Consider the following 27,481-nt stretch of genomic DNA (forward strand, 5'->3'; position numbering starts at 1 on the left):
TTCTTCAGCAGTTGCCAGCAGGTTCACCAACTGCTAAAATCTAGTAGACCTGCTCAGACTTTAGTGGACCTCCAATTCTATCTCATAAATTGTGATGCTGTAGACGTCATAACTTCATATGACTCAAAGAAACAGGACTTATTTCTAAATAATTAAAAATGGAAGACTGTAGCAATCTGTTATCCCGAAAAATAATTATTTTGAAAAGTGTCCCAAAATATGGACACAATCAGCACCAGTGTTGAAAGTGAAAAAAAAATAAAAACATCAACAATTATCGGTAATCATTCTGATGATAAACTAAGTAATTGGCCTCGTTTTCATCATCAATTAACACCCCCTCAAAGAGCTAAAAGAAGTGTGTCGGTTATTGTGGCATCTGCAGTGGAGATCAAAGCGGTATAGTTTCCACAAGATTGTCATTGCATTACGTCATGTTTTCGCGCCATGTGACACATCACTGTCTGATCGTACTTTCTCGATTCCTTTAATTGTTGAGAAGAAATCAGTAAAAAAGTTTTTTCTTTAATTTTTTAAAAAGCGAATGTGCAATATCCCGAATAAACTGACATGTAAATGTGTCAGATTGTGAACGATACTGACCTATTTGCCCTCAAGAAATTTACATTATTGTTTGAGAAGAATATCTAACAAAGTGTTGTGTCAAAAAATATATGTACGAAGACTCATTTAAAACTTATTAAAAATCGCAACGACATCATACTGCCTCATTTTAAAACCACATTTCTATTTACGTTCATGAGGTCACGTAACCTATTCTGCCGTGCTAACAGAAATCTGTTTGCCAAAAAATCGTTTTACTCAATGTATTTAAATTGCTGCCGCTTTTTCATTATTTAAGATTTTTTAATTGTGTTTTGTACTTTCTGGTCAAAAGTCTGAATTTTATTACCATAGTATGTACCGTTTATTTACTTTAAAAAGGAAATAAATAATCAAGATCGCGCTGTTTGAAATTTTACAAAACATTATATGAAAATTTGATCGTTTTAAAAGAATTTTGCCTACATTCCTGTCGATATCTTATTAAAATTGTTATAGAATTCAAACTGTATTAGTTCTCAAGCGGTGTTGAATATCTGAAGCGAATATATTAAAAAATGAATGCACTACGCGCGCTTTTTTAAGTATTACGATAGGGCGCACGTGCTTGTGGAATGGAAAATTACCAGCATGACGTTTTGATATTTTTACGACTCGCGGGTAAATTCCAGTCAATCCAGGTAATTTTGCCTGATGTAATTACTCAATTTGGTAAAGTTACCACGTAAAAACCACTCACCCGATCGGTGGAGTAGTCCATTCGTGCTATCCTGACTTTAACTCGCCAATGCTTATAACTGTAGAATGCCGTACTAAGGCAAAATCAACTTTCGTTTTGTGAATTCGCCGACATGGGTACGATCCCCCACCCCCCCATCACCCCTATTTTTCCACTTTTAAGGGTTTTATTTTATTTGCAGACCGTGACTGAAAATTGGTTGACCGTCGGTCTACCCAACTTTTGGTTGCGTCGGTCCAACAGTCCACCGCTAAGGTCGAGGCCTGTAATTAAATTACTAATCAAATAAAATTGTTGAAAATTTGCTCCCGCCTTTCAATAACAGATGTTGTTCATACAAGTTTTTTTTTCTACACTGATTCCTTTCGTTCAGTAAACATTGTGTAACAGGCAAAGTTCATAGTTTTGCAGACAGACATGGCTTCGGGCTGTTTTTGCCAATTAGAGATTTTCGGGACCACAATTAATCTTTTGTCGCAAATGGCTCAAGTGCAACCGACAGCGTGACCCCTGAACAAGTGGTACAAACATGATAATAGACTGCTCTTCTACGAATTGTTTATCAATTAACGTTTACACCTTGATCAATAAACACCTTTCATAATGAAGTACTAAATACAAACCGCGAGATAACCACGTGTCAGTCGGCGCGTGGCATGATTGACATCTGTCAGTAGCTAATTAGTATATGACGCTGCGCCTACTGCCATACTTCCGCTTGTGGCGGCGAACAGTATTGAAATTCACCGAGATTTTGATTGACTAGGGGCAGAACTTTTGAACTCGATATGCATCAAAGAAAACTTCTCGATTTTCGCGGGTGAAAACCCGGAACCTCGAGTCTACCGACAAACAGGCTTTTCGCCATGTTGTTTCATGTCGACAGAACCAGGAACGTTTGTGACTATGCGCGACGAGGTTGGGTGCAACTAAATTATCCCTATAATCAATAAAGATACGATCAGAATCTCGAATTTCAGCCCATAAAAAAATTGCGGTCCGCGGTAAAAACTTAGTCGGTCGGGTTACAGGAAACAAACATATTTTTTTTTTAGGCCTAAGTACAGTCTTTCGATCGAAAGACATTTTGTCTTTCAAGCGAGAGACAGTGTTTAGATCTAGAGACTGTCTCTCAATCCAGGGGAAGTCTCCGACCTGATTATTTTGGTCCTTCAAAGTTTCGACAGTAACACTGATTGTCAAAAAAATAAAACAATCTTGACTGTCAAATTGTTCCGACTACGTCAATTGTCTTTAGCACACAGTGAAATAAACAAGTTCTCTGTCAGTTAGGTGCAGATTAGGAGAGGGAAAGGGACTGACAGGCCCTATGTTATGTGCATTCGTACAGATCTAATAAATTTATTTTTGTAGACAGGGAGTCGAACTTTGTTCAGTTGCACGACAGTTACAGAAACAGGCGATTTCCTACTTCACTGCCACCGATTTAATTTGCCACTATTTCGCAGCTTCCTTAGACAAACATCTGAGAAAGTTGTTAGCATAGTGGGTAGGAAAACTATTTCTATGGTAAACTATCTTGACTCGGGGTTCTATTAAGATACAATTTTACATTGAATATGATGGTATCTTACTATAAAGAGTTACCATATGTATAATGATATGAGGAGCTCATGTGGTGTTCCTATATTTACAAACAAAACTCATTATATGCAACGATATTCACAGATTTATGTGCAAGGTAAATACCTACTTGCTGATGTTTTCACCGCAACCGGAAAAGGAAGTACAAAGGTAAATTTCTCGTTTTGTACGGGAATGAGATCCAAGATGTCAGCGCCCATGTTACGTGTTATAATATTTTCAATATTTTTCATTTTCTTCTGCGAAAACCGAATTATAAAAGAAGAGGATATAGTTTATTACAGGTAAAAAAATAATTGAGCCCAGAGAAAGCTCACAATTTTGAGGTTTCTTCAAACGTTTGACCACAATAACGATGCTTAACAGATGGGCTATGTTCGGTTACTAGTATTTCGGATGTTAAAGACTGAACAGCACTAAATCCGGCTGAACATTCTTTATTTCATAATATTAAATTAGGTGCTACACGAAAAGCAGAGCTCAAGTGAAACATCACCAGTGTGCAATAAAAATCTTAATATGAACTAAGGCAAAGCCTCAGAGCGAGCTCAAAGAAATCGGATTTATCTAAAAATATTATACATCATTTATTTGTCACAAAGAAACTATTCACTAGTCACAAGAATTCAGGAGAACCTATTCACTTGAAAAAGTCTACATTTAGTGTCACCATGCCTTTAACAGTGAATATCATACGTTGCAAAATTTATGGGAAGCCGGTGTCACGGTGACGTCATTACCGCGTGCCCGTTTCTTTCTGCTTATTAATGACATTTTTTCCATTTTCTGGCCGATGCTTGATCTTTTAAATGCAAATAATATTTTTTTCAAACAACTGGAAATCATTCTTTCATTATTGTTGAGTGATGAATATTTTTTAGCAGTTGAATGAAGTTCTGTATTCACTCCGGAAAGAAGTACTTCCTGTGAGCACCAGTCCGCTAGGGTGCGCTTTTTTAAAACTTCCGACGAAACTTTTCAAATCCATCACCAAGTGTGAAAGTATACTTGCGTTACCCTAAAGCTCGATTCTCGAGCAGGCCCTTTGGGCCTGCTCTTCAAGCTCGCTATAAAGTGGTGATATCACAATTTGGCAATATGTGGTAAATATTACAGATCAGTTTAAGGTAATTTATCTTCCAATTACTATCTTGGACTTCCATTACTGTCTAACCCTTTACAGGGATGTAGACAGTTCTGTGCGTGTCAAGTCACAAAAAATGTTAGTATAAAATAAAAGAAAATCCAGCCAAATAAAGGGAAAGGAAAATTTGTTAGAGATTTAAAGATAAAAACAGGGGTGATGAGCAAGGTTATGGTGAAGTATGTTCAATATTGCAAACATCGGCATTAAACTGCTCAAGTGTTGGAAGGAAGGGCGTGTCAAGATTATTCCAAAGGACTACAATCCTGGGGAAAAAAATATATTCGTAGTAGTATGGAGTATTTGTAGTAGTCAGTGGTTGCAGAGATTAACCTGTAAGGCAGCGATAATAATGAGGTGACTGCCTTGTTAGGGGGATGAGGTGATCTTGCATGGGGATTGCAACCAGTTTATTTGAGCTTTTATACATGGAATGATGGATAAGAGAGAGTCGGGAGTCAATGCGCTGGAGATCAAGCCTGCACCAATTTAGTTTTGTGTAGCATGTCAGTGACACTGGAAGTGCAGCCAAAGTTAGACATAGCCCAACACACTGCCATCTTTGGACTGCTTCTATTCTGAAAAAGTTGTCCCCCTTTAAAAATGAATGCTATTTTGTCAAAATATGCCCCCATTTTAATAGAAATTTTGTTTATCTTTTTTGTAAGCACAATTTTCAAAAACTACTTGGCAAAATACTTTCAGACTTTACTCATGTCTTTCATAGCATCATGAGATGACCTCACAGGGCAAATTACATAACTCTAGCTTTTATTTCTTTAACATAGAAATTTTATGAAAGTTTTACATGTAAGCATGTTTCTCATGAGCTTTTTAACTCACCTGAGCAAAGTATGCAATAGAGGCTGTATTTTTCAACTGATCTTCATGAAATTTGGTCAGAATGATAACCTTCATGAAATCTAGGCCGAGTTCGAAAATGGGTCATCTGGGGTCAAAAACTAGGTCACTAGGTCAAATCAAAGAAAAACCTTGTGTATGTAATAGAGGCTGTATTTTTCATTTAATCTTCATGAATTATGGTCAGAATGATTACCTTGATGAAATCTAGACCGAGTTCGAAAATAGGTCATCTGGGGTCAAAAACTAGGTCACTAGGTCAAATCAAAGAAAAACCTTGTGTATGCGATAGAGGCTGTATTTTTCAATTAATCTTCATGAATTTTGGTCAGAATGATAGCCTTGATGAAATCTAGGCCTAGTTCGAAAATGGGTCATCTGGGATCAAAAACTAGGTCACATCAAAGAAAAACCTTGTGTATGCGATAGAGGCTGTATTTTTCAATTAATCTTCATGAATTTTGGTCAGAATGATTGCCTTGATAAAATATAGGCAGAGTTCGAATGTGGTTGATCTTGGGTCAAAAACTAGGTCACAAGGTCAAATCAAAGAAAAACCTTGTGTATGCGATAGAGGCTATATTTTTCAATTGATCTTCCTGAAATTAAGTCAGAATGATTGCCTTGATGAAATTTAGGTCGAGTTTGAATATGGGTCATCTGAGGTCAAAAACTAGGTCACTAGGTCAAATTAAAGAAAAACCTTATATATGTGATAGAGGCTGTATTTTTCAATTGATATTCATGAAATTTCCCCAGAATGATTGCCTTGATAAAATCTACGTTGAGTTTGATTATGGGTCATTGGACTCAAAAAGTAGGTCACTAGGTCAAATCAAAGAAAACCCTTCTGTATGCGTTAGAGACTGTATTTTTCAATTAATCTTCATGAAATTAAGTCAGAATGATTGCTTTGATGTAATCTAGGTGAAGTTCAGTTATGGGTCATCTGGGTCAAAAAGTAGGTCACTAGGTTAAATCAAAGAAAAACCTTGTGTATGCAATAGAGGCTGTATTTTTCAACTGATCTTCATGAAATTTTGTCAGAATGATAGCCTTGATGAAATCTAGGTCAAGTTCGAATATGGGTCATCTGGGTTTTAAAAACTAGGTCACTAAAGTCAAATCAAGGAAAAACCTTGTGTATGCAATAGGGACTGCATTTTACACTGGATTTCATAAAATTTGGTCAGAATGGTTGGCTTGATGAAATCTAGGTCAAGTTCGAATATGGGTAGTCTGGGGTCAAAAACTAGGTCACTAGGTCAAATCAAAGAAAATACTTATTTATACTCAAGATTTTTTGCTCCAATTTTAATGATAATTGGTCAGAATATTTTTTTCCATGAAATCATTAGGTCAAAAATGTTTACACTGTTATGGTATGTTTCTCAGGTGAGCGACCTAGGGCCATCTTGGCCCTCTTGTTTGACCAAGTGTTTTCAAATTCTCCTCTCTTGACAAGTTTCATAACTCTGGCTTACACTTCTGCAAAATTATGCCCCAACTTTGCTGAGTTTTTGTGTGTAAGCTAGTATTAGGTGGAAGGGCTTCAAATAGTTAAGCCCAATCAGCTCTTGTTTAGTTATGTTTATGTACCATTGAAATCTCTTTCACTGAGTGTCACCAAAATAATGTTCCAATACATAAAGATGGGTGTTCACGATATAATTATAATCTTTCATGTGAAACAATAGGGCACTCGTTTGGCCATTTTTGGGGCCGAATATGGGCCCCATTCCCCTCATAAACTAATTTGTATTTTTCCCCTTTCTCAGAAGAAAATTCCCCTGATAATAGGTTGTTTGACACAACTAAATATGAACTCTCTTTCAAGTTATATTATAGTGCCTCTAAGGAAGGTTACTGCTGCAATATAGTTAAATTAGTTAGAAATGACTGAAAACAGTATTAATAAGTGTGAAAAGTAGTAACATATATATGGCTAAAAACTTCCCGTTTTTGTCTTAAAATGGCGAAAAACTCCCCTTCCTGAGGGTATGGGTACCTGTTCCCAAAAGTTGTCTAGTGCCCTGAACAAACATAGATCCATCTTTTTATTGAATGTCAACAGAAGTTGATACATTTCAGCATGTGACTACACACATATCATAATATCAGCACAACATCAAGACATCACAATGCTCATGCAGTTTTCTGTCAAAATTGTGTCCTTTAAATAAAATAATCATTTCAGTTAACTTGTTTCTAAAATGGACTACTCAATCTTTCAATTTGGACATTACCATTTATAGATCATAGGGGTATTCACTAAAGATTTACTGACTGAACAGCGAACAGTGCAGATCATGATCAGACTGCATGGATGTGCAGGCTGATCTTGATCTGCACTGGTTGCAAAGGCAGATACAATTGCTGCTAGTTGCTAAGAGTTAATAGGATACCTTCCCATTTTCCTGTATTAACAGGCAAACAGAAAAAGATTTTTACAAAAGTATGGCAATTAAGATGATATATATCCTTTCTTTATATTCAGGAAAAAGGTAACTGATATGTTCCACCATGCTTATGATGGCTACATCAGACATGCATATCCGTATGACGAGCTCAGACCATTAACTTGTGATGGACATGACACTTGGGGCAGGTGAGTTATATATACATGCCATGTTGTAAGCATTATTAATTTAATACCTCATTTATGTAGCACTCTTTACATGTATATATTAAACATATATTCAAAAGTGCTTTACAGAATACATGTCAACAAAAAAAGAAACAAATACAAGTAGAAAAAAATCTGCATAACTACATTGTATATCCTTATGATGAAATCAGACCATGAGGTTGTGACAGACGTGGGCATGGGTAGGTGATTGTGAAATGTGTTACATATTGATACAACTGCTCCAGGCTGGATTCAGACCTTCTACCATCTGTTTCAGAGGCAGATGTCTTTACCACTAAGCCACAGTAAATGGTACAGTTAAGTGATCTTGTTGAAAATCTCTTTACAGATTTTAAATAAGCATCTGCAAAAACATGTTCAATAAATTAATAGGGAGGCTTGTTACATGTACATATACTTTTTAATAGTTTAATCTTTAAAAATCAGTTTACAGATGTTAAAAATAAACATTGTGTAAACATTTTACTAAACTTTCTGTGCTTAGTACTTGAAATCCAGTATTCAGGGGTGGTATAGTATGTCATCAACAGGTGCGCGCAACACTTCCCGATGCGGCATTTTTGTGTCAAAACATCTCGATTCGGTGAGTAAACTTGCGATTATTACATTGACAACTAATAGATTCGGAAATGACATATAGTCTAAAGTACCCGCACATGCGTCTAGTTCATCGTTTACGTTTGCATTTTTAGCTCGACTATTCATAGAATAGTAGAGCTATTGGACTCGCCCATGCGTCGGCGTCCGCGTCGGCGTCGGCGTCCGCGTCCCGATTTGGTTAAGTTTTTGTATGTAAGCTGGTATCTCAGCAACCACTTGTGGGAATGGATTGAAACTTCACACACTTATTCACTGTGATAAACTGACTTACATTGCACAGGTTCCATAACTCTGTTTTGCTTTTTTACAAAATTATGCCCCTTTTTTGACTTAGAAATTTTTGGTTAAGGTTTTGTATGTAAGCTGGTATCTCAGTAACCACTTGTGGGAATGGATTGAAACTTCACACACTTATTTACTGTGATAAACTGACTTACATTGCACAGGTTCCATAACTCTATTTTGCTTTTTTACAAAATTATGCCCCTTTTTCGACTTAGAATTTTTTGGCTAAGGTTTTGTATGTAAGCTGGTATCTCAGTACTCACTAATGGGAATGGATTGAAACTTCACACACTTGTTCACTGTCATGATCTGACATGCACAAAGCAGGTCCCATAACTTTATTTTGCTTTTTTACAAAATTATGCCCCTTTTTCAACATAGAAATTTTTGGTTAAGTTTTTGTATGTAAGCTGGTATCTCAGTATCCACTAATGGGAAAGGATTGAAACTTCACACACTAGTTCACTGTCATGAGCTGATAAGCACTATGCAGGTTCCATAACCCTATTTTACTTTTTTACTAAATTATGCCCCTTTTTCGACTTTCTTATTCATTCAAGCGACAAGGCTGTTAAAAAGTCGAGCGTTGCTGTCCTCCGACAGCTCTTGTTCAAGAAAGCCTTCCGTTTAAGAGAACATTCGTGCACAATGCACTTCATGGAAATACTTCCCTATTCACCACACCGTATTATGTCGCATAACAAGAGTTTACATGCATTTCTGATAAATCCAAGCATTGACGGGTGTTCTTTCATGGTAAACAGATGTCAGTGATACCTTGATTAGTCATTGGAATCTAAACTTTCCGAAAAATCAGTAAACTAAAATTTCGCCTTCCCGGTTCACCAACTGAATTGATGTCCTTCCCGGCTCACCAATTTCCAGCATGACTAACATCAGGCTGGTGCCCATGTAAATGTAATCACGCTTGCCTGGAAGTTCTATTAATTGGAATAACTAATTGTTAGAGTGCTTGCACTAGATGGTCTGTAACCTTCATTTAAGCATTTGAAGATAGTACTTATTGAAAAAACGAGGCATATCTTGAACATATGTTGTATACTATAAACGTGCATATGTATGATATATGTTCTATCATGTCCTTATATTTGTTATTTTAGGTACATGAAAGATGAAAAAGGAAACAAAACTTCTAGTCTGCATCAATGGAATTGTCAATATATGTTAAAAAGGATTGCTGAGTGATTGGCATGCAAGACATAATTGACGTATTATATTTTCCAAAAGCTGTATGACATAATATTTGAGAAATGGAGAACATCCTCTAACGGAATTACCCCCAGACAAGGATTTCAGTGCTAAACTAGGTCTCCGTACCAAACACGAATATGTCGGTTGCTGTTTGAAGGTATGGATATAAATTAGTCCAAATAATATTGTACTCGAGAGTTGAATATCGTTATATGTTTTTGACTTGTCGATATCCGCAGACAACATAAAATAACAAAATATAAAATAGGTCTACCCGAGGTTTCATTATTTAGACTAGGATATAAATAACTGATTTAATTTCAATAATTTTACAGTAGAGAAACCTTTATCAGGGGTATAGATAGATAGGCACTTCAATGCATGATAATATAAATAGAAAGTATTTTGGAAACCGTTAGTTAACTTGTTACTCTAATTATTTTTTCATGATAACTATATATGGCGTGTCATCGAAAATAGTCGAATATGATGGCTTTGATTCCGAACTTGAGTTCAAGGCAAGATTCTGTGGGACAAATGCATTGATAATATGCTAAGTAAAGCAAAATTATATAGTTAAATTATTATCATGTGCTGTTTTTTAAAGGAGCAACCTATTAATATATTTTTAAAGGTATAACGTCGCACCAGTGCAGTTTAGTTTTTAATGATATGCTACTATTTAATTTTGTTTAACGTTTCAGGGCCACGTGTTCATCACAATTGCTCGGGAAAAATGAGAAATTACTGTATCGCGCCAACGAAATGTTCTTATTAAGGGGTTTTAGATGTGCGCAGGGAAGGAACAAGAGTGACTGCAACCGAATTATAATTACCATGTAGCAGAATGGGACATCGATTGAATCTACACTAGAAAGCGGTTCAGGATTTAACATTTGACTAATGTTCAGATTTTGCTTGCAAATCTTAGTGCACCCAATTACATGTTAAAACTCAAAGTGAGCTTGAACAGTGGTAGAACAATTTTACTTGCAATGTTAATTATTTTACTTTTCTTAAACTGTTTAGTTGTTGAAAATGTTGTTGTATAAAAGATTATTTAAAATAGGAAACTTTACTGATTTTTTATTTAAACCCTTACACAGTGGAAGCCGTTGTGACATAAACATACGCACATACACTTTCAAGACACAGCAACATTTTCCTTGTTATCAGCTTATGTTATATATTTACACAAATCAACGAAAGTAGATTTATTACTTGATTGTAGCGATTCTAAATTTTATACACACTTAAACGAGTATAATGATAACGTTTCATTAACTTTGGACGTAATTCTTTTTAACTCAACATTTAAAAAAAATGAAATTCACCTTAAATTTCATTAAGATCACATATCTGACAAATTCGTTCCACATTGTATGCCTTAATTTTCTTCGATCAAGAAGTAGTGTACATCTCTATGTCACATATTCTCAATAACTGGTAATATTCAGACACGACAGGGAACCCTAAAATAATTACAAAACTTTTGTGGTAATTTTAGTGTAAAAGAAAAACGATAAAAGACTATTGGTAATTTATTATCACATATTCTTAAACGCACAATACCCTCAACAACATGGTTATTATGAAATTAAAGGTGTTTTATTTCAAATGGCTGTTTGTTTTATCCACATTCTGAATAGACGACAGCAGCTTTTTGTGGAAAAAATGTCAAAGAATATGTCAACGTCCATAGAGGAAGGAATTACACGGAAAAGAAAGCTCGGAATGTTATTGATAAGTTACCGTTAAAACCAATTATTGCCATGATATACACCATGTACAAGATTTGTAATTATGAAAATTATAAAAAGATTGAAGTGGAGATGCACTGCCTATACTTCAAAATCAACAAAAATCAGAATATGATAACTCTTGAAACCATTAAACTGGAAAATGTGGAGGTTTTGCGCACTTACACTAATTATAACTCAGAAATTTCATTAAAACACACAAAAATTGATAAAGTGGCAATGTAGTATAATCTGTGAACGTTTATTGACAGAAGCATAGAGATAACAAGAATATTTAGTATTTACATTGTTGTGTTTTACCCGTTATGAGCATTAGTGTCAACGACATTTCATACAAAGTTTAATACTGCTGTTGCCTTTCATCAAAATCTGTCAAATGTTATTTAGAAGAGAGGAGATGCACTGACAAGACTCTGTGACTTCAACACAGACAGACAAAACAAAAAATGTTTCAATAAAAAAACACAATTGTTTGAAGGACACCAAAGTCACGCAAAATCTGTTCATGGCTAAATGTTGACGGTAGTGGTCACACGTAACAGTGAGTTGTTTTAAACGGTGTCTGCACATATTGCCAGTGAGTGAACCTCAAACAACGACTACTTTTGTGGTCTTCATTTCTGACTTTTTCACAAACATCCACAACAAGCGTGTATTGTTCTTTCTTCAATTCTGATTCTCATTTTATTCCCGAGAATGAATTACTATATGCAGTTTATGTTCATCTGTGTACGGATATCATACTGCTGAACCCTAAGTGTTTTGCTTCATAATTTAATTCTGATAAACAGAATATCTCTGGTGTTTCTGTTGTGATCTGAAAAAGAAAAAGTAAATCTGTCATAATATAGCCCTTGAAGGTAAATTAAGCACTGTTTTTACTGACATAAACGTTCATTGCTAAATACTATCTTTGCTGGTAAGGCAACCGAAGTACCATGCGTCAAAATAAATTGAAAGGCTACATATAATTAAGTCAAACACGATGTCACCCGGGCGGTGAACCGGGAAGTGCATCGTTTTACCTGGTGAACCGGGAAGGCGAAATTTTATATTACTGATTTCTTTGAAATTATAGATTCCGATAATTAATTAAGGTATCACTGACCTCAGTTTGCCATAAAAGAACACCCGTCAAGGCATTTAGTCATTAGAAATGCATGAAAACTCTTTTTATGCGATATAGATATCTAATATGGTGCGGTGAATAGGGAAGTGTTTCCATGAAGTGCATTGTGCTCGAATGTTCTCTTAAACGTAAAACTTTCTTGAAAAATGCAAACGTCAGTGATAAACTAGAGACACATGCGGGTACTTTAGACTATATGTCATTTCCAAATCTATTCGCTACCAATGAAATAATCGCAAATTTACTCACCGAATCGAGGTGTTTTGACATAAAAATGCCGCATCGGGAAGTGTTGCGCGCACCTGTTGATGACGTACTATACCACCCCTGGTATTCTTAGAATGTGAATCTGTATACACCCCTTTGATGTCTGGGCAAGCTTTATTCAAGGGAAAAACATGGGATTTCTTCGTTCAGTAGTGTACATCAGATTAGAACTTAAGACTTGAATCATAAACTGTTCAAAGGGACAAAGGGAACTCTATTGCTAAACAACTGCCCTTTCTTTTAATATATCATATTTGTGTATATTTTCCTTTGCATTTATCAACTTGCTCAGTTGGAAAGTCTGTCTTTGTGTGGCATGGGGGTAGGTGGGGGGGGGGGCAGGAATGGAAAGCCTCTCTGATTAATTACATAAATTAGCCATACTTAACAAGTGTCATGAAAAGATATGAATATGTTTCTTTAGTTGTTAAGGAATACAATCTTTTCATTAAGTATAACAGTTCAAATTCCTTTTGAACAAAATTGAAATTTGAAAGTGCAGTTTTTTTTTCCTTCGAATTTAGACATATCTGTTATGGAGCAAGTAGCACAGTTGTTAGCAGTTTAGACAACAGTGCTAGCAATATATAGGTTCGATTTCTTTAGGTTACAACTGCTTTCCCAACTGGTTTTCACAATAGACTGATCGCATGACAAATGTTCAGTGCTAGGTTATGCCGTTTCCAGCATTATGGGTAGACTGGATGCTTTGAAAGTAAATATTGACAGTTGTTGTTCCATCCATTTCAAATGAGGACTTTCATTGATTTCTCATGTTAAGGCCTAAAAAAATATCCTTTGTTTCTGGTAACATGCTCAGAAAAATTAGGGTAGGTAGGTCAGACGATTTTTTTTGGTATTTTTTTTATTAACATGATTAAGGGAGACTTTTCGGAAATTATTTTTGTGTCAAAAAATGTATACAAATAAGGGGGTTATGCCTTTAGAGAATCAGTAAGTTGACTTCTAACATCACTGGCCATGTTTAAAGCATAAAAGTGCACTTTTGTAAATTTTTGTTAAAAAGTTGAAAAAAATATTCTCCAAGGCCATAAAAACATTTAGGGTCGGGCCAAAAATTTAGGGTAGGTCGGGATACCAGAAACAAACAATTTTTTTTACACCTAAATAAAAGACCTTTATTATTTTCTAACTGTTATTTGCAAAGGTGAACAAAACTAACGTTTTGTCATTATTTTAAAAAACATTTATTACAGTTACTCACTGACACTGATAGATGCACTTGACATGTTGGTGATTATGGGGAACACAAGCGAGTTCCGGCGTGTTGCTAACCTGGTCATAGAAAAGATGGACTTCGATGATGATATTAATGTCTCTGTGTTTGAGACAAATATCAGAGGTAAATATTTCTAAGAATTTTTATGGGAATTAATGTTAAAAGAAAGATAGATCTAATTACCTTGATGTTTTAGGGGGTAGTTACTTTAAAAAATGAAGGCCGAAATGACTGGTCTTTGAAATCTCCTTAATTTTTTCCAATGTTCAACTAGTTTGTCAGATTGGTATATACTTTTTAATGTAAGATTTATGAATAGCAGTCAGTCAACAGTGACTTACTTAATTTCTCAATTTCAATTAATTCTAGTTTTGTTACCTCAAGTAAAATTAGGTGTATCATAAATAGCATGCAAGCCAAAATACAGCAAAGGTATTATGTGCACTTTTCCTTTTCCACACCAGTTGAAGAAATAAAAATCAAGCAATATCATGGGGCATAACTTAATTGTCACCATTTTTCCATCAAGATCTAACAGTAGAAATATTGCCCACAGTTTTAAGTAAGATGTCTCATTGGCCCAGTGGTTAAAGATATACTGTTCTCATCTTTTAGTAAAATACTTTATTATCAGATATTAATGTATAACTGAGAATATTTTCATAAAATGTATAGTAACAATCTTAAAAATCTGCCATTTTTTGTTGGTAGTACAAGTTCATACTATGTTTAGTTATACTTTTTAAACCTCACTCATGGCACTATTTATACACACAAATGTGTTTATTTTATGTTTGTATAGATACTCTGTAGCAATCATTTTTTTCAAATATGACATTCAGGCATATTATAAATTTAAGGCTGATGACTTTAAATCACTGTTCTGGTTTCAGCCATGCTCCAGATGTCATGTGAGGAAGCACTGTAGCTGACTTATGGAAGGTCAGTGGTTCTACCCAAGTACCTGTTTATGTCTGAAAAAATGCCCTGAGGAGCACCTGGCATCTTCTTACACCATTAAAGTGTGTCTGTAGTTCAAGCAACAAAAATAAGTTTTGAAACTATATCTAGTAACATGCCAAAGTGACCATATAAGATTCTGAAAAAATGAACTGAACCAAACCATATTTTAGTTGTTGGAGGCCTTCTATCAGCTCACCTGATGTCAAAGAGAGGTGGTTTGGACCTTGAACCAGGCTGGCCATGCTCTGGTCCCCTGCTAAGAATGGCTGAAGATGTTGCTAGGAGACTGTTACCAGGTAACTAATAATTCCAGGATACAAATTTAGTATTCCTAGATCATAGGTATGTGCAGCCACAAAGACAGCAGTTTGTATAATATAAGCAATGCCTCATTTCTGCAGAAAAATAACTACTTACATTTCTCATGTTTAAAGACTGGACACGCATTTATATTGGATTTTCACAGTTGTCATTGAGACCTTAGTATGTCTGGAAACATGTCGTCGTCCAACTTTAGCATGGTGTCTTGCCAGATGTTTTCAGTTCTTTTTTCTTTTTCTTTTAAGCTATAATGCAAATTTCAGATAATTATAACAAGATACCCACACCTTAATATTTCAGTAAAAAACTGATTTTATCAGATTTTTTAAAAAACATTTCTTTCACTTCAAATCTCTTCTTCAAAAAATTAATGTAAAATTTTGACAAAAACAGCTTTTTTTCTAGCCACAGATATCTACCAATTAATATTTCATTTCTTTATGTATTTTCATAAAATTATATCACTACACAATGGAGAGTATACACTTTCTAAAGAGAAAAAAATATGCAGTACTGTAAAAAAAAGGTTTATTGAAAATAGTGCTTAGATAAAATGTATCTTTTGGGAGAATAAATTGTTAAACATTCAGGAGAGAAAAAAGTAAATTTGCCAGGAAATACAGGCTCCAAAACATAGCATAGTATTTCTTTCTTCTACTTAGATAAATATCTTTATGTAGATTATAAAATATCAGTTACTACAGATGGTTAAGAATATGCTGTATTTTTTAGTCATATTTTGCAGAGATGGCACTACATACTGTTGTGCCTCATTATGCTTCAGCTTATAACCCAGAAGAGTAGGATTATTCTGCATGAATCAACTAACCTGTGATTCTATATAATTTTATTACATAAACATGCAGAATGTGTATGAAATTGTACTACCTTTAAAATTTTTGCTTGCTCTTTCAGCTTTTGATACACCAACTGGTATGCCATATGGAACAGTGAACTTAATGTATGGTGTTCCAACAGGGGAGACAACTGTGACATGTACTGCAGGAGTCGGCACATTCCTGGTTGAGTTTGGAGCACTAAGTAAACTCACTGGAGATCCGATATTTGAGAAAGTTGCTATGAGGGCTATGAAAAGTCTCTTCAAAGCTCGCTCATCAATTGGCCTGGTACTTTATTATTGATAGTTCTCATTTAAGGTAGTTCTGCACGTTTGGATCAAAACTTTTTCTACAATATAGAATTTGATTAAACCCTAATTTTTCAGATTTTCAGAAAATACTTAGCAAATTTGGCAAATAAATAAGAAAGAGTTGTGTGCTCGATTTTTTGCTAGTCTGATCTGAAAAGAGCCTATGGGAAAGTCATAATTTCAATAACATTTTTGTGAACAGAATTTTTTCTACGATGTAGATTTTAATGAAACTTCTTACTGTCATATATCGTATACTAAACCATTAAATACATACAGCAAAATCTATTAGCTATCAAAATTTTGCTTGACAGTGTTAGAAACGGTCATTGCAATATTTGTGATGAAGATTACAATAACATGCTCCCGAACATCGCCACAAAATTTTTATCCTGCGCCAAACATCGCCTTTTTTCTTGCATATGGTGTATTTCAAACTTAAAAATCTTCACTAAAACACCGATTTAGACATTGTAATTTGGAAGGATGACAGGGAAAAGGTTGATAAATATAGTCCATAAAGATATTGGCTTTGTTTTGTAATATTTTCAAAGAAATGTAGTTATAAACTTTATAATTGCTGAAATAGGCGTAAAGTTTAACATTTAACTTTGCCGTTTTTGCTCAAAATGGCATCTTTTCAAGATTATAAATTGGCTTTGGAAACATCATTTATTATGCGATAAGACTAGTAAGGTAATTTTACTGGTTATTTGTTTTTATAGACCGAAATAAGGAGAATAGTAGCACCACTAAAGTTTTCAAATCAGTGTATCGATCCTGCGCCGAACATAGCATCCTGCGCCAAACATATCAGGTTACCTAGTGTGTTTTAGAATTGAATATTTAGAAAAATTGTTATTATTTAAATTCTAAAATTATATACATTTTTGGAAAATTAAATATATCTTGATTCTTTCACTATTGGAATCAAGTACTCAAAGTAGTTTGTATTCTAAATATAGAATGATGTAGTTACATATGCTTTATGAGACTATATTACATGATTACAATTAATAGGTCCTATTACACTCATTCAAGCCTGTGCATTATTTTTTACCAGCATTTTAATTGTTTGGCAGGTCTGTAATGATGAGGCATTATGAAAATCACCCAAATGATACTCATATTGCCATTTCTAAAATTTGTGATGAGTAATTTGTATGGCGCTGCCCAAAATGTCAGTAAAAATGCAATTTCTGAGTACAAGTTTCTAGGCTAATTAGACTATTTTCATGATATTATGTGTAATTAAAAACATTTTGAATTGAGCATGTAATAAAGTTATCGATTAAAATGGGTTTTCACAATGACCCTATAATAGAAACCAACAGCATGCAGCTCGAAGTAAATAGTAAAGACCTTGGATCCATTATAGGGCCATTACTAAAAATACCAACATATTATGTAGTATTTGTAGTAAAAGCATTGAAGTTATGTATGCTGTATTTCAGGTAGGAAATCATATAGATGTGGCAACAGGAAAGTGGACAGCGTTGGATTCTGGAATTGGGGGTGGGGTGGACTCGTACTTCGAGTATCTTGTTAAAGGATCTATCATGTTCCAAAATACAGAACTTCTGGATATGTATAATGGTTTGTGATTTTATTAATCATTGCTACTGTTTGAAAATATGCTATCAGTCTGTTTATTGTATTAAGTTAGTTCAAGAAGTTATTTTAAATTTTTAAAGCAACGCATTATACATGATTACAAGTGATAGTGGTTAGTGATTGCTTAACAAATTATAGAGTTGCAGTAGAAACTCAGTATCCGTGTTTTACTTCAAGATATAAACAAGAATGAATCTAAAAAAAATGGAATAAGGTGCAGTTGTTTTTAGATTGCTCTGTGTTAAATTCATATACATATTATACATGTTTGTGTTTTTGACTAAAATTTGGTAAATCTTGTTTAAATGTGTGGATGCAAAATCTAAAGGTAAAATGGATAGGAATGTTCTTTGTTCATTTGGATTCTATATTTTGGATGGACACAGCCACAAAATCTACGAAATATGTAACTATATATATAATGATGAAAATGAAACAATACAAGGTCAAGGATGAATATTTCTCCTTTTCAGAATACCTTGTTTCAGTGGAGAAGTATTTGAAGAAAGATGATTGGTATATGTGGGCACATATGACAAAGGGATCAATAAGTCTACCAATATTTACCTCCCTTGATTGTTACTGGCCAGGAGTACAGGTATGCTATTATTTACCTCCCTTGATTGTTACTAACCTTGTGTACAGGTATACTGGGTAACACATTGCTAAATTGAAAGCATCCCAGGGTGATTAATTTCTAATTTATGACTTTAATCATTTTTTCAAAACTCATTCTTTGCAAAAACTAAGGTTTAAATTTTAATTTTGAGTTTACATGAAGACTAAACATTGAGTAATAGCACTGTTTAATTCCAACAAAAATACATGAAATAAGAGTTCATGAACTTTATCTTGAGCCTCAATTTATGTAGGAAATTATCTGCTACCTGCAGAGAATACATTGTATTTAGTAACAGATCGAGGAATAGAGGTAGGTGAATTGATTATAAAGAAATAAAAATTGGAATATATCGGATTCCAACAAAACAAACCAAGTATATTCAATGAAAGGCATGAATTTCCAGCAAGTGATTGTTTTCGACTTTATGTTGGGGGAAATTTTCTCACACATGTATTGCCCAGAATTTTGGGAACATGCTTCAGTTAAATCACAATTAATAGGTATTTAACTGAAATATGGTTCAGAAATCACTAATGTTTCAACTGAAATATAATTTAAATGTCATTGGACAAAAGACATACAATTTATCTAAATGTTTGCAGGCCATGTTAGGTCAAGTGGACAAGGCCATGAAATCCCTACATAACTTCCATCAAGTATGGAAACAGTTTGGAGGTCTGCCAGAGTTCTACAATATTGTGAAGAATGAAGCATATGGTGGCAGGGAGGGTTATCCTCTTAGACCAGGTAAATATTATGTTGTTAGGGAAGTATGTGATGCAGGGGTAGGGCATTGGGCTCATTGTACGAAAGTGATGGGTTTGAATCTGGAAATTGGACTTCAGTTTCCATTCCCATACCAAAACATGAGTCCTGGTCGAAACATAAGTTGTAAGAGCTTTCTCTATATCAAAGTAAAATAAAAAGGTTTAAACTTAACCAAAATGTTATGACTCGTTTTATTGTTGATATTATTGGGACTGCTGTGGCTATTGTCAATGTTGTTAAATTGCTTGCACCTCACTGCCGTTGGTTCAAAAGATTATGATGTATAATTCATGTTAGGAAACCATCTAGCTGGCTTATGGAAGGTCATTTTATCACCAAAAAAATGTACCAAAAAGAACATCAAACAAAATAATCCCATTTTTTGTGGCAGACACCTTGCATTTACAAATATACTTAATTTGCAATATCAACTGAAGTATTTGGAACAGTATTTATTTTGCATAACTGCAGAAATTACACCATTTTTAGTAAATCCTTCAAAACAATGAAGCTGATGTTACTGTCAAAATTTCCTGTATTCTCTTCATGGGGCAGTGTTAAAATCTTGCTTAAGTGTGAGATAAGCAATATGCACTTTAGTTTTGCACTTTATTTGTAGTTGTTGTTGTCATAGATATAGAACTATGTACCATTTTTAAATGAATGCTTAAGTCCCTTCTATTTATAACATCTTTTGTGCAGTCAATGAAAAGAGCTAAGAGATTGCAATTTTCAATTCACAATTGAATTAACACAGTATGATAATTACTAAAATTTCATTAAAGGGATTGGCCTCCAGATAGTTCAACAACAAAAAACAACATTTGTTTTTAGATATCTGGAAATAAATGCTATATTTCTTAAGAAGGCTTTAAAACTTAATTACTGACAAACTGTATGTTACGGAAACACTTGAGCATTTGCTGTTTTACTACTTTTTACGATGAAAATTGAAAAGCGTTTGTAACACTTGACTCCAGGGAAACTGTTTCAATTATAAATATCTATATTTTGAAGTCATAATTCACTAATTCCACTATAGTGCTATTGGTTATGACGACGAGAAAATGTCTTTATTGCGGCGGTGGTCCGGGGTTCAATTCCCCGATGCGGTCATCTTTTTTTCTTGATTTGGAATTTTTAAAATATTTAGAAACAAAAACTCATATTCTAATGTTCATAATATGACCAAACTTCAATTTGAAAGAAAGATTATTTTCAGCCAAATCTGGAAGTCAGTGCCTTTAAAATCTGTTTTCATGTTTAAAATGTTTATGTCAATATTTACAATAAAATAAGTTTAAAATGGTGAAACAAGTTTTTAAACTTTAGAAAATGTATTATTATTATTATTATACCAGATATTTTATATGTAAGATGTAACTATTCCTAGATAAAGTCACAGTTAACATTTCTTTCATTTGAAAAGACCAATGCCTCATTCAGTTGAGTGATTAGCCATGTCCAGTTGAAAAAAGAAAAGACCTTTGACTATTTGGCTCTTGACTTCTAAATCAGCATTGTTGAAAATCATTACTTTCAGTAGATTACAGTAGTTATTTTAACAGTGCATTAGTTATCTTAAGGGACAAAATGTTAGGAATGTCTTCAGCATTTTCTTTTCACTGTTTACTATGATGACCTCAGATACTTGTTAATCATTGTATATGTAGAGTACAGAGTATAGTTATGCACTTTGGAACTAATACTTCTATTTGGACTTTGGAATTATCAGCTGGTTTTGTCATCATTTATTATATGGAAATAAAGAAGGATATATTCAAGACTGAGACATTTGTTTGGTTTAGTCAAAATTCTCAGAATCCAGTTTCTCAAATTATACAGTATAAGTATACAGATAAATCACTAAACTTTACTGGCATTGAATTTTGTTGTTTCAGGCAAAATGATAATTTCATGGGAATTTGTGGATTTCATAAAAAAATATTTGAAATATAGAACAAAAGGTAAATTTACTTGATTGTAGAGAATAAATGTTGGGCCAGAAACAAGCATGAAATCCAGGAAAAATCAGTCCTCCATAACACTTCTTATGATTTCACAGTATAACCATAGACCAGAACAACATTAGACTGACTACATTATCAGAACATCTTAGAATTTCCAGTACCTGGACCTGGATTTGAACCCTTGACATTTGGATTGACTGCCAAGCATGTTTCCACTAAACCGCATTGCCGCTTCTGTCTTATGCACATGACTGTAGTAAGACCCACTTGTATGCCTATCAATGTAGTTTCATTTCTGATATATTGTAGAGCTGGTTGAAGCAGCCATGTATTTATACCAAGCCACAAAGGATCCATACTTATTAGAGATCGGTGTAGACATGCTGGAATCTATAGAACAGAATACCAAGACAAGTTGTGGATATGCCACTGTAAGTATCTGACAGAGATATGCTCAAATATATCTTACAGAGATAGGTGCTGGAATCTATTGAACACATCACCGAGACAAGTTGCACATAAGTTACTGTAAGTGTCTTACTTAAACTGCCTTATAAAGATAGATGTAGCCATGTTGGAATCTGTAGAGTTAAATATCAAGACAAGTTGTGGATATGCCACTGTAAGTACCTGGCAGAGATAGGTGTATGTATCTCACAGAGATAGGTATAGCACCAGGACTAGTGTTACATTACATATCTTAAAGAGATTGGAATCTATAGAATACAACACAGAGATTAGTTTTGGATATACTGCTGTATATAAGTAAGTATCATACAGAAACAATGGACTTATGCTGTAATCTGTAGAACACAGTACCGAGACTAGTTGTGAAATATACCTATAAGTATGTTATAGAACTAGGTGTAAATATCTTACAGAAATAGTTGTAGACTTTCTGGATCCATAGAACAGATTACGTTTGGACATTGTACTGTAAATATGTAGACAGACTGGAACATGTAAATATATTATTAAGATTAATGTAGGATATGCTTTTGTAAGTATCTGAGAAAGATAGGCATAGATATGCTGGATCTATAGAACACAATGATGAGGATGTATGTAGTTTTAGTTTGTTTAAGAGATGTGTGTTGACTGGCTTGAATCAATAAGGCAGAATTACAATCTTCAAGATGTGGATATTCTTCTGTAAAAAACTATTTCCAGCTATGAATTTGTTCATTTTTTTTTTCTGCTAAAGATTGTAAAGTGCATAATTTGTTAAAATGATTTTGCATCATTGTAATTGTCAAGTTATTTGTCAGCTATGCTAGTAGCTCAAAAATGAGCATGCACATGCTAAGATTTATTATTTGTAGATTTTTTTTACACTTGAGTAATCAGTTTGCTGCAATGATAAACAAAAGAGCTTGTTAATATAAGTGATTTTCACACAGATCAAGGATGTGACAACACATACACTGGAGAACAGAATGGAAAGTTTCTTCTTAGCAGAAACCACAAAATACCTGTACCTGTTGTTTGACCCTGACAATTTCATGCACAACACAGGTGATCATGGTACAGTGATAGATACACCAAATGGACAGTGTGTTATAGATGCAGGTATGACTTATTCTTAGTAAAATTGACCTCGGCAGTCAAGTTCGTTATGGGCTAGTTCTGTAGTATAGAGTTTGTGTCCTTGTTCTTTCCAGGACACATGCGCAGAATCATTACTAACTGACCTATGCTTATAGTAGTAATGCTGTCATTTCTGGCAGAAATGGTAAATTACTTGCTAGAATCACATTTGACAACACCCCTGGAATATAACTTTCTCCCAGTGCACCTTTGTTATTCTTCCCCACCCACTTGACAAAGAGGGATATATTGTTTTGCTCATGCTGTCAGTCTGTAGATCAGTTACTAAAGATTTTGGCCTACAAATCTAAAGATGATTTTCTGTGGTTAGCACATCACTAGGTCAAAGGTCAAGATCACTGATACCAGGTCAAGGTCACTGACACCTTTAGACTGGAGTCGATTTTTGATCAATAACTAGAGAACACTTGAGCCTCCAGTGAATAAAGGATCACTAGATGACTTGTATTGTTTCTGGGATCAGTAGGTCAAAGGCCAAAGTACAATGGACCAAAATACTGTAGAGAATGTCTTTGCCTAGGAATTTGCACTTCATGAGAATATTTATATAATTAGGATGTAACACGTATTGTTTTGGGGTCAGAAGGTGAAAGGTCACACTGATGTCAGGGATATCAGGACACCAGTGGTTTCTGATCAAAAGCAACAGACTGTTTGAGCTTATGATAATGAAACTTCATAGCACTATGACTGTTGCTTTGTTTGTGGTATAGATCAGTAAATTAAGGTCATCATCACAGTGGCATTCACACACAAAATTTTTATTTATTTATTTGGGTTTTACGGCACTACAACACTGTATAGGTTATATGGAACCAAACAGGACTACAAATTTTGGTTTCACATCTCATTTACATCGAAATAAAAACATTAGGTACAAAATTTTTAGGATCTGAACTTGCTGAAGAATGTGTGGGCAGTGTGCCAAGAAACATCATAGCACTTTTGTCTTTAACTAGTAAATGACCCTTTAGTTTTGGAGATCATTAGGTGAAAGGTCACAGTTCCAAAAAAAATGCCTGTTCTTAATTTTTCATGAAAATATAAATACATGATGACTTTATCAGTAACTTGAACAATTATATGTGAATATGCTGAGACAAATCACACATTTGTTACAACAGACTTTAATAAGTGAAATTTTGTTTTCAGGTGGCTATATTTACAATACTGAAGCCCATCCTATAGACACAAGTGCTTTATATTGCTGTAGTGCAGAGAAGAAAGAAGATGACATTGAACTTCAGAATTTCCATGACAACCTTGACCTTCTGACCTTATTTGATATTAATGAGAATAAGGATGTAATACAAGGGGTAAAATGGGATAAAAGGAGAAAGGAAGATTATCTAGATGAAATCATGGGTGAAAGTTTACAATTTCTAAATATTGATAACAACAAGTTGAATGTTCTTGGAAACTTAGGTGGAAGCCATCAAGCTATTATGTCAACTAAAGGGGAAAAGTTTGTTGTCAAAGATGCAAAAGTAACATCAGTTACTATTGATGGATTCAAAGCAGAAGTTAATAACCAAGATATATTAATAAAAATTCAAAGTTCCCAAAAAGATCAAACAAAATTTAATGGTCAGAGTGAAAATATTGAAATTAGACAGGATACTGCATCAGCAGAGGAGAGAAAATTTGAAGAAGTTTGTGATCAGGATGGCACATGCAAAAAAGTTGGTTTAGAATTAAGTATGAAAAAGTATACAAAAGAAGAAAATATAAATGATCCAGATCCTGTCTTCGATACTGAGAAAGAGAAGATAGGGGAAGAGACAGGTTCTGTGGATGCAACTTCAGACAGCAAAGTTGAGGAACATGATAGTTCAGATACCAAAGTAGAGAAAGTTATGGATACAGATGTAAATGTTGAAGATGAGAATAAAGATAATGTTAATATCAATACAGAGAGTAAAGTTAGTAATACTGATAAAGTTGATGCAGTATCTGACATTGAAAGTGAAACTGTAAATGTTGGTGATGAAAAGGAAGGTGCTAATTCAGAGACAGCAGCAGCTAGTGAAGATCTCAAAATAGAACATGCCGAAAATGAAGGTGATAAAGATACCATAATATATGTACATGCAGCCAAAGATAATATAATCAAAACTGAGAATAAAGTAACAGAGAATATACAAACAAAAGTTGATTCTTCTGAAACTGCACAAAGTTATAATATAAAAGTAAAAACAGATAGTCAGACTGTAAGGACTGAACCAGTAACAATGACTATAACTAAACAGCTTAATGCTAAAACTGGCACGGAAAAATTCAAAGATGTTTTAAATATTATCAAGAGTTTTACTGAAGACTATCTTTCAAATAAAGGTGTTAAAAGTATGAAATCTTTACATGATAAGTTGAAATATTACAGTTTATTTCATAGACAGAAACATGAACTATTGACTTGTGAAGCTCAACCATTCCATATGAAGTTTTCATTAATGGGTGAAATGTTTGTCACAGAATAATAATTTGATGTATTGTTTATTTATGATAGTATTTTACACAGAAAGTTTTGCACAACAAAACTTTTATAAAAAGGATTTCCGTTGAGAATGACTGAAGGCTAAATAATTCATTCTGCTTGGAAGATTTTATTATAGGAAAGAGTTAATGTTATGTAATGCATAATGTCTGTATTAGTTAAACACATGTTAAATGCAATTCAAAATATGATTACAATACAAAAGCTATGTGCATTATTATATATGGGACATTATTTATTTTTTTAGCTTTAAAATGTTCGTTTTGACTATTAAATTAATTATTTGACCAATCTGACATGCTTTACAAACTGTTTAGTTAATAGTTATCACTGTGACATTCTAAACAACCTTACATGTTCATAGTGACTGGTCTACTATTCTGAACAAACCTGATTGGACAATAGTTACCACTGTTAATAGTTACCACTGTGACATTCTAAACAGACTGACAGGTTAATAGTAACTAGTTTAATGCCTGAACAAACTGTGACTGTTTAATATTAAATATGATATTCCTGGCATGCTAAACTAACTGTGGCTAAAAGTGGCCTGTGTGAAATGCTAAATATAATAGTGACATGTCCGGCATGCTAAACAAACTGATCAGTTAAATGTGATTGATCTGAAATGCTAAACAAACTGTTCTGACATTCTAAACAAACTGTAACTGGTTGAAAGGGACTGTTCTGATATGCTAAAGGAAACATTCCTGATTTATAGTGATTTAGTATGATATGCTAAACAAACCGTGGCTGGTTAGTAGTGCTATTACTGTACAGGAACTGAAATTATGTTTTGAGAAAACCAGACAGTACTTGTTTGAGATCTTTGTTATTACATGACATGCATGATACTCTCTTATTGAGTTTAAAATGGATTATTCTTGCATTCCAAAGAGGATTTTCTTGTGTTTTTGCGGGTTCTGGAAGAACTCATCTTACAACCTGTGTGTAAGATGACTCAAGATGTTATTTATGAATGAATGCATAAATTCCTATGCTTCTGTAATAAAATAGTGTCTAAAAGAAAATAAATTAATAATTGTAGAATATGGTATGCAAGAAAAAAAGTCTTACCAAGTAACCATTAGTTGAAAGTGTAGTTCGAAATATCTGGCTCTAAGTGTTTTGCAGTAGCTAGGCAGAGCCTCATTACCGCCTAAACAGTTACCCTTGAGCCAGATATTTTCATCTTCACCTTCAGCCAGTGAAAGGTTCTTATATTGATAAAACACAGTGTAATTTATGATTGTCAGTATGTGTTGAAAAAGAGAAATTGTCTCCATGAATCATTGTTTAATATATAGTTTTGATTTTTGAAATGTGTTTTTGAAATCCATTAAAATGGTGAGGTGTTAATCTGTTTGGTGTTACATATATTCATATAAAAACCCGCAACGGAACAGTTGTTAATCATTGAATATAGAAGGAATTATGTTAAAGGGACCTGCGTCCAGTTGAAAATCAGAATTTCAGAATATAACCATATATCTACCTGTATTCTGTAAAAGAATATGGCTTGTTTTTAACAAGTAAATACAAACGGGCAGAAAAAACAACTCCATATTGTACTGTGAATCCTGTATTGTGTAAGAGTACTACTTTCATTAATAAAGTTTTTATGACCTGACCTAATTAAGTATAAATAACGAACACCAAAAAATCATGTTCTATTGAAGATTCTGTTTGATATTCATTGGTCTCTTACAAAGTACTGAATAAAAAGTGTTTTTAAATTTAATAAAATTGAAAAAGTTTCATGTTTCAGATACATTTATAGTTGGTTCTCTTTCAACAGTTATTAATACTTTGAAATGCTATGGTCTTGCATAGCTGACAGGATTGAACAGATGACAAACTTCCTACAGTACTATATACCTGCACGAGTACATTTCAACTACATAAGTAGCTTTTA

At 33.9% G+C, this 27,481-nt stretch overlaps 2 protein-coding genes across 6 annotated transcripts in view; one reads left to right on the forward strand and one right to left on the reverse strand.

The window, feature by feature from the left end:
• Positions 1-3,133, reverse strand: part of LOC123537653 (40S ribosomal protein S10-like) — a 15,342-nt gene extending 12,209 nt beyond the window's left edge. Inside the window, exon 1 of one of the 2 annotated variants that reach the window (XM_045321488.2) lies at positions 3,018-3,133. Coding sequence is in view for 1 of the 2 variants with exons in the window: in XM_045321487.2 (XP_045177422.1) it covers positions 3,014-3,108 (95 nt within the window). In the remaining variant the exon portion in view is untranslated. Of the gene's footprint in view, positions 1-3,013 lie in introns of both variants that reach the window. The other variant, XM_045321487.2, reaches the window with a different exon arrangement.
• On the forward strand, positions 3,056-26,925 carry LOC123537652 (ER degradation-enhancing alpha-mannosidase-like protein 2). 4 transcript variants are annotated; one of them, XM_045321486.2, is made up of 12 exons: positions 3,066-3,192; positions 7,411-7,521; positions 7,713-7,854; positions 14,034-14,179; positions 15,190-15,315; positions 16,256-16,467; positions 17,945-18,086; positions 18,578-18,702; positions 19,329-19,473; positions 21,774-21,895; positions 22,865-23,033; positions 24,225-26,925. In XM_045321486.2, the coding sequence occupies exons 3-12, from the start codon at positions 7,826-7,828 to the stop codon at positions 25,547-25,549; spliced, it is 2,541 nt and encodes an 846-aa protein (XP_045177421.2). In that variant the 5' UTR covers positions 3,066-3,192; positions 7,411-7,521; positions 7,713-7,825; the 3' UTR covers positions 25,550-26,925. The 4 variants fall into 4 exon arrangements, with proteins under 4 accessions (XP_045177420.2, XP_045177421.2, XP_053384354.1 ...); XM_053528379.1 differs by having other exon boundaries at positions 7,820-7,854; XM_045321485.2 differs by lacking the exon at positions 7,713-7,854 and having other exon boundaries at positions 3,056-3,192.
• The last annotated feature ends 556 nt before the right edge of the window (positions 26,926-27,481 follow it).

This window comes from Mercenaria mercenaria, chromosome 17 (assembly GCF_021730395.1).
Source record: "Mercenaria mercenaria strain notata chromosome 17, MADL_Memer_1, whole genome shotgun sequence".
Lineage (NCBI taxonomy): Eukaryota > Metazoa > Mollusca > Bivalvia > Venerida > Veneridae > Mercenaria > Mercenaria mercenaria.

Coding starts and splice junctions, on each gene's coding strand:
- LOC123537652 (XM_045321485.2), top strand. CDS start 3,083: ATGAGATCCAAGATGTCAGCGCCCATGTTACGTGTTATAATATTTTCA. Junction 18,087..18,577: donor ACTTCTGGATATGTATAATG/GTTTGTGATTTT, acceptor TCTCCTTTTCAG/AATACCTTGTTTCAGTGGAG. Junction 18,703..19,328: donor GTTACTGGCCAGGAGTACAG/GTATGCTATTAT, acceptor AAATGTTTGCAG/GCCATGTTAGGTCAAGTGGA.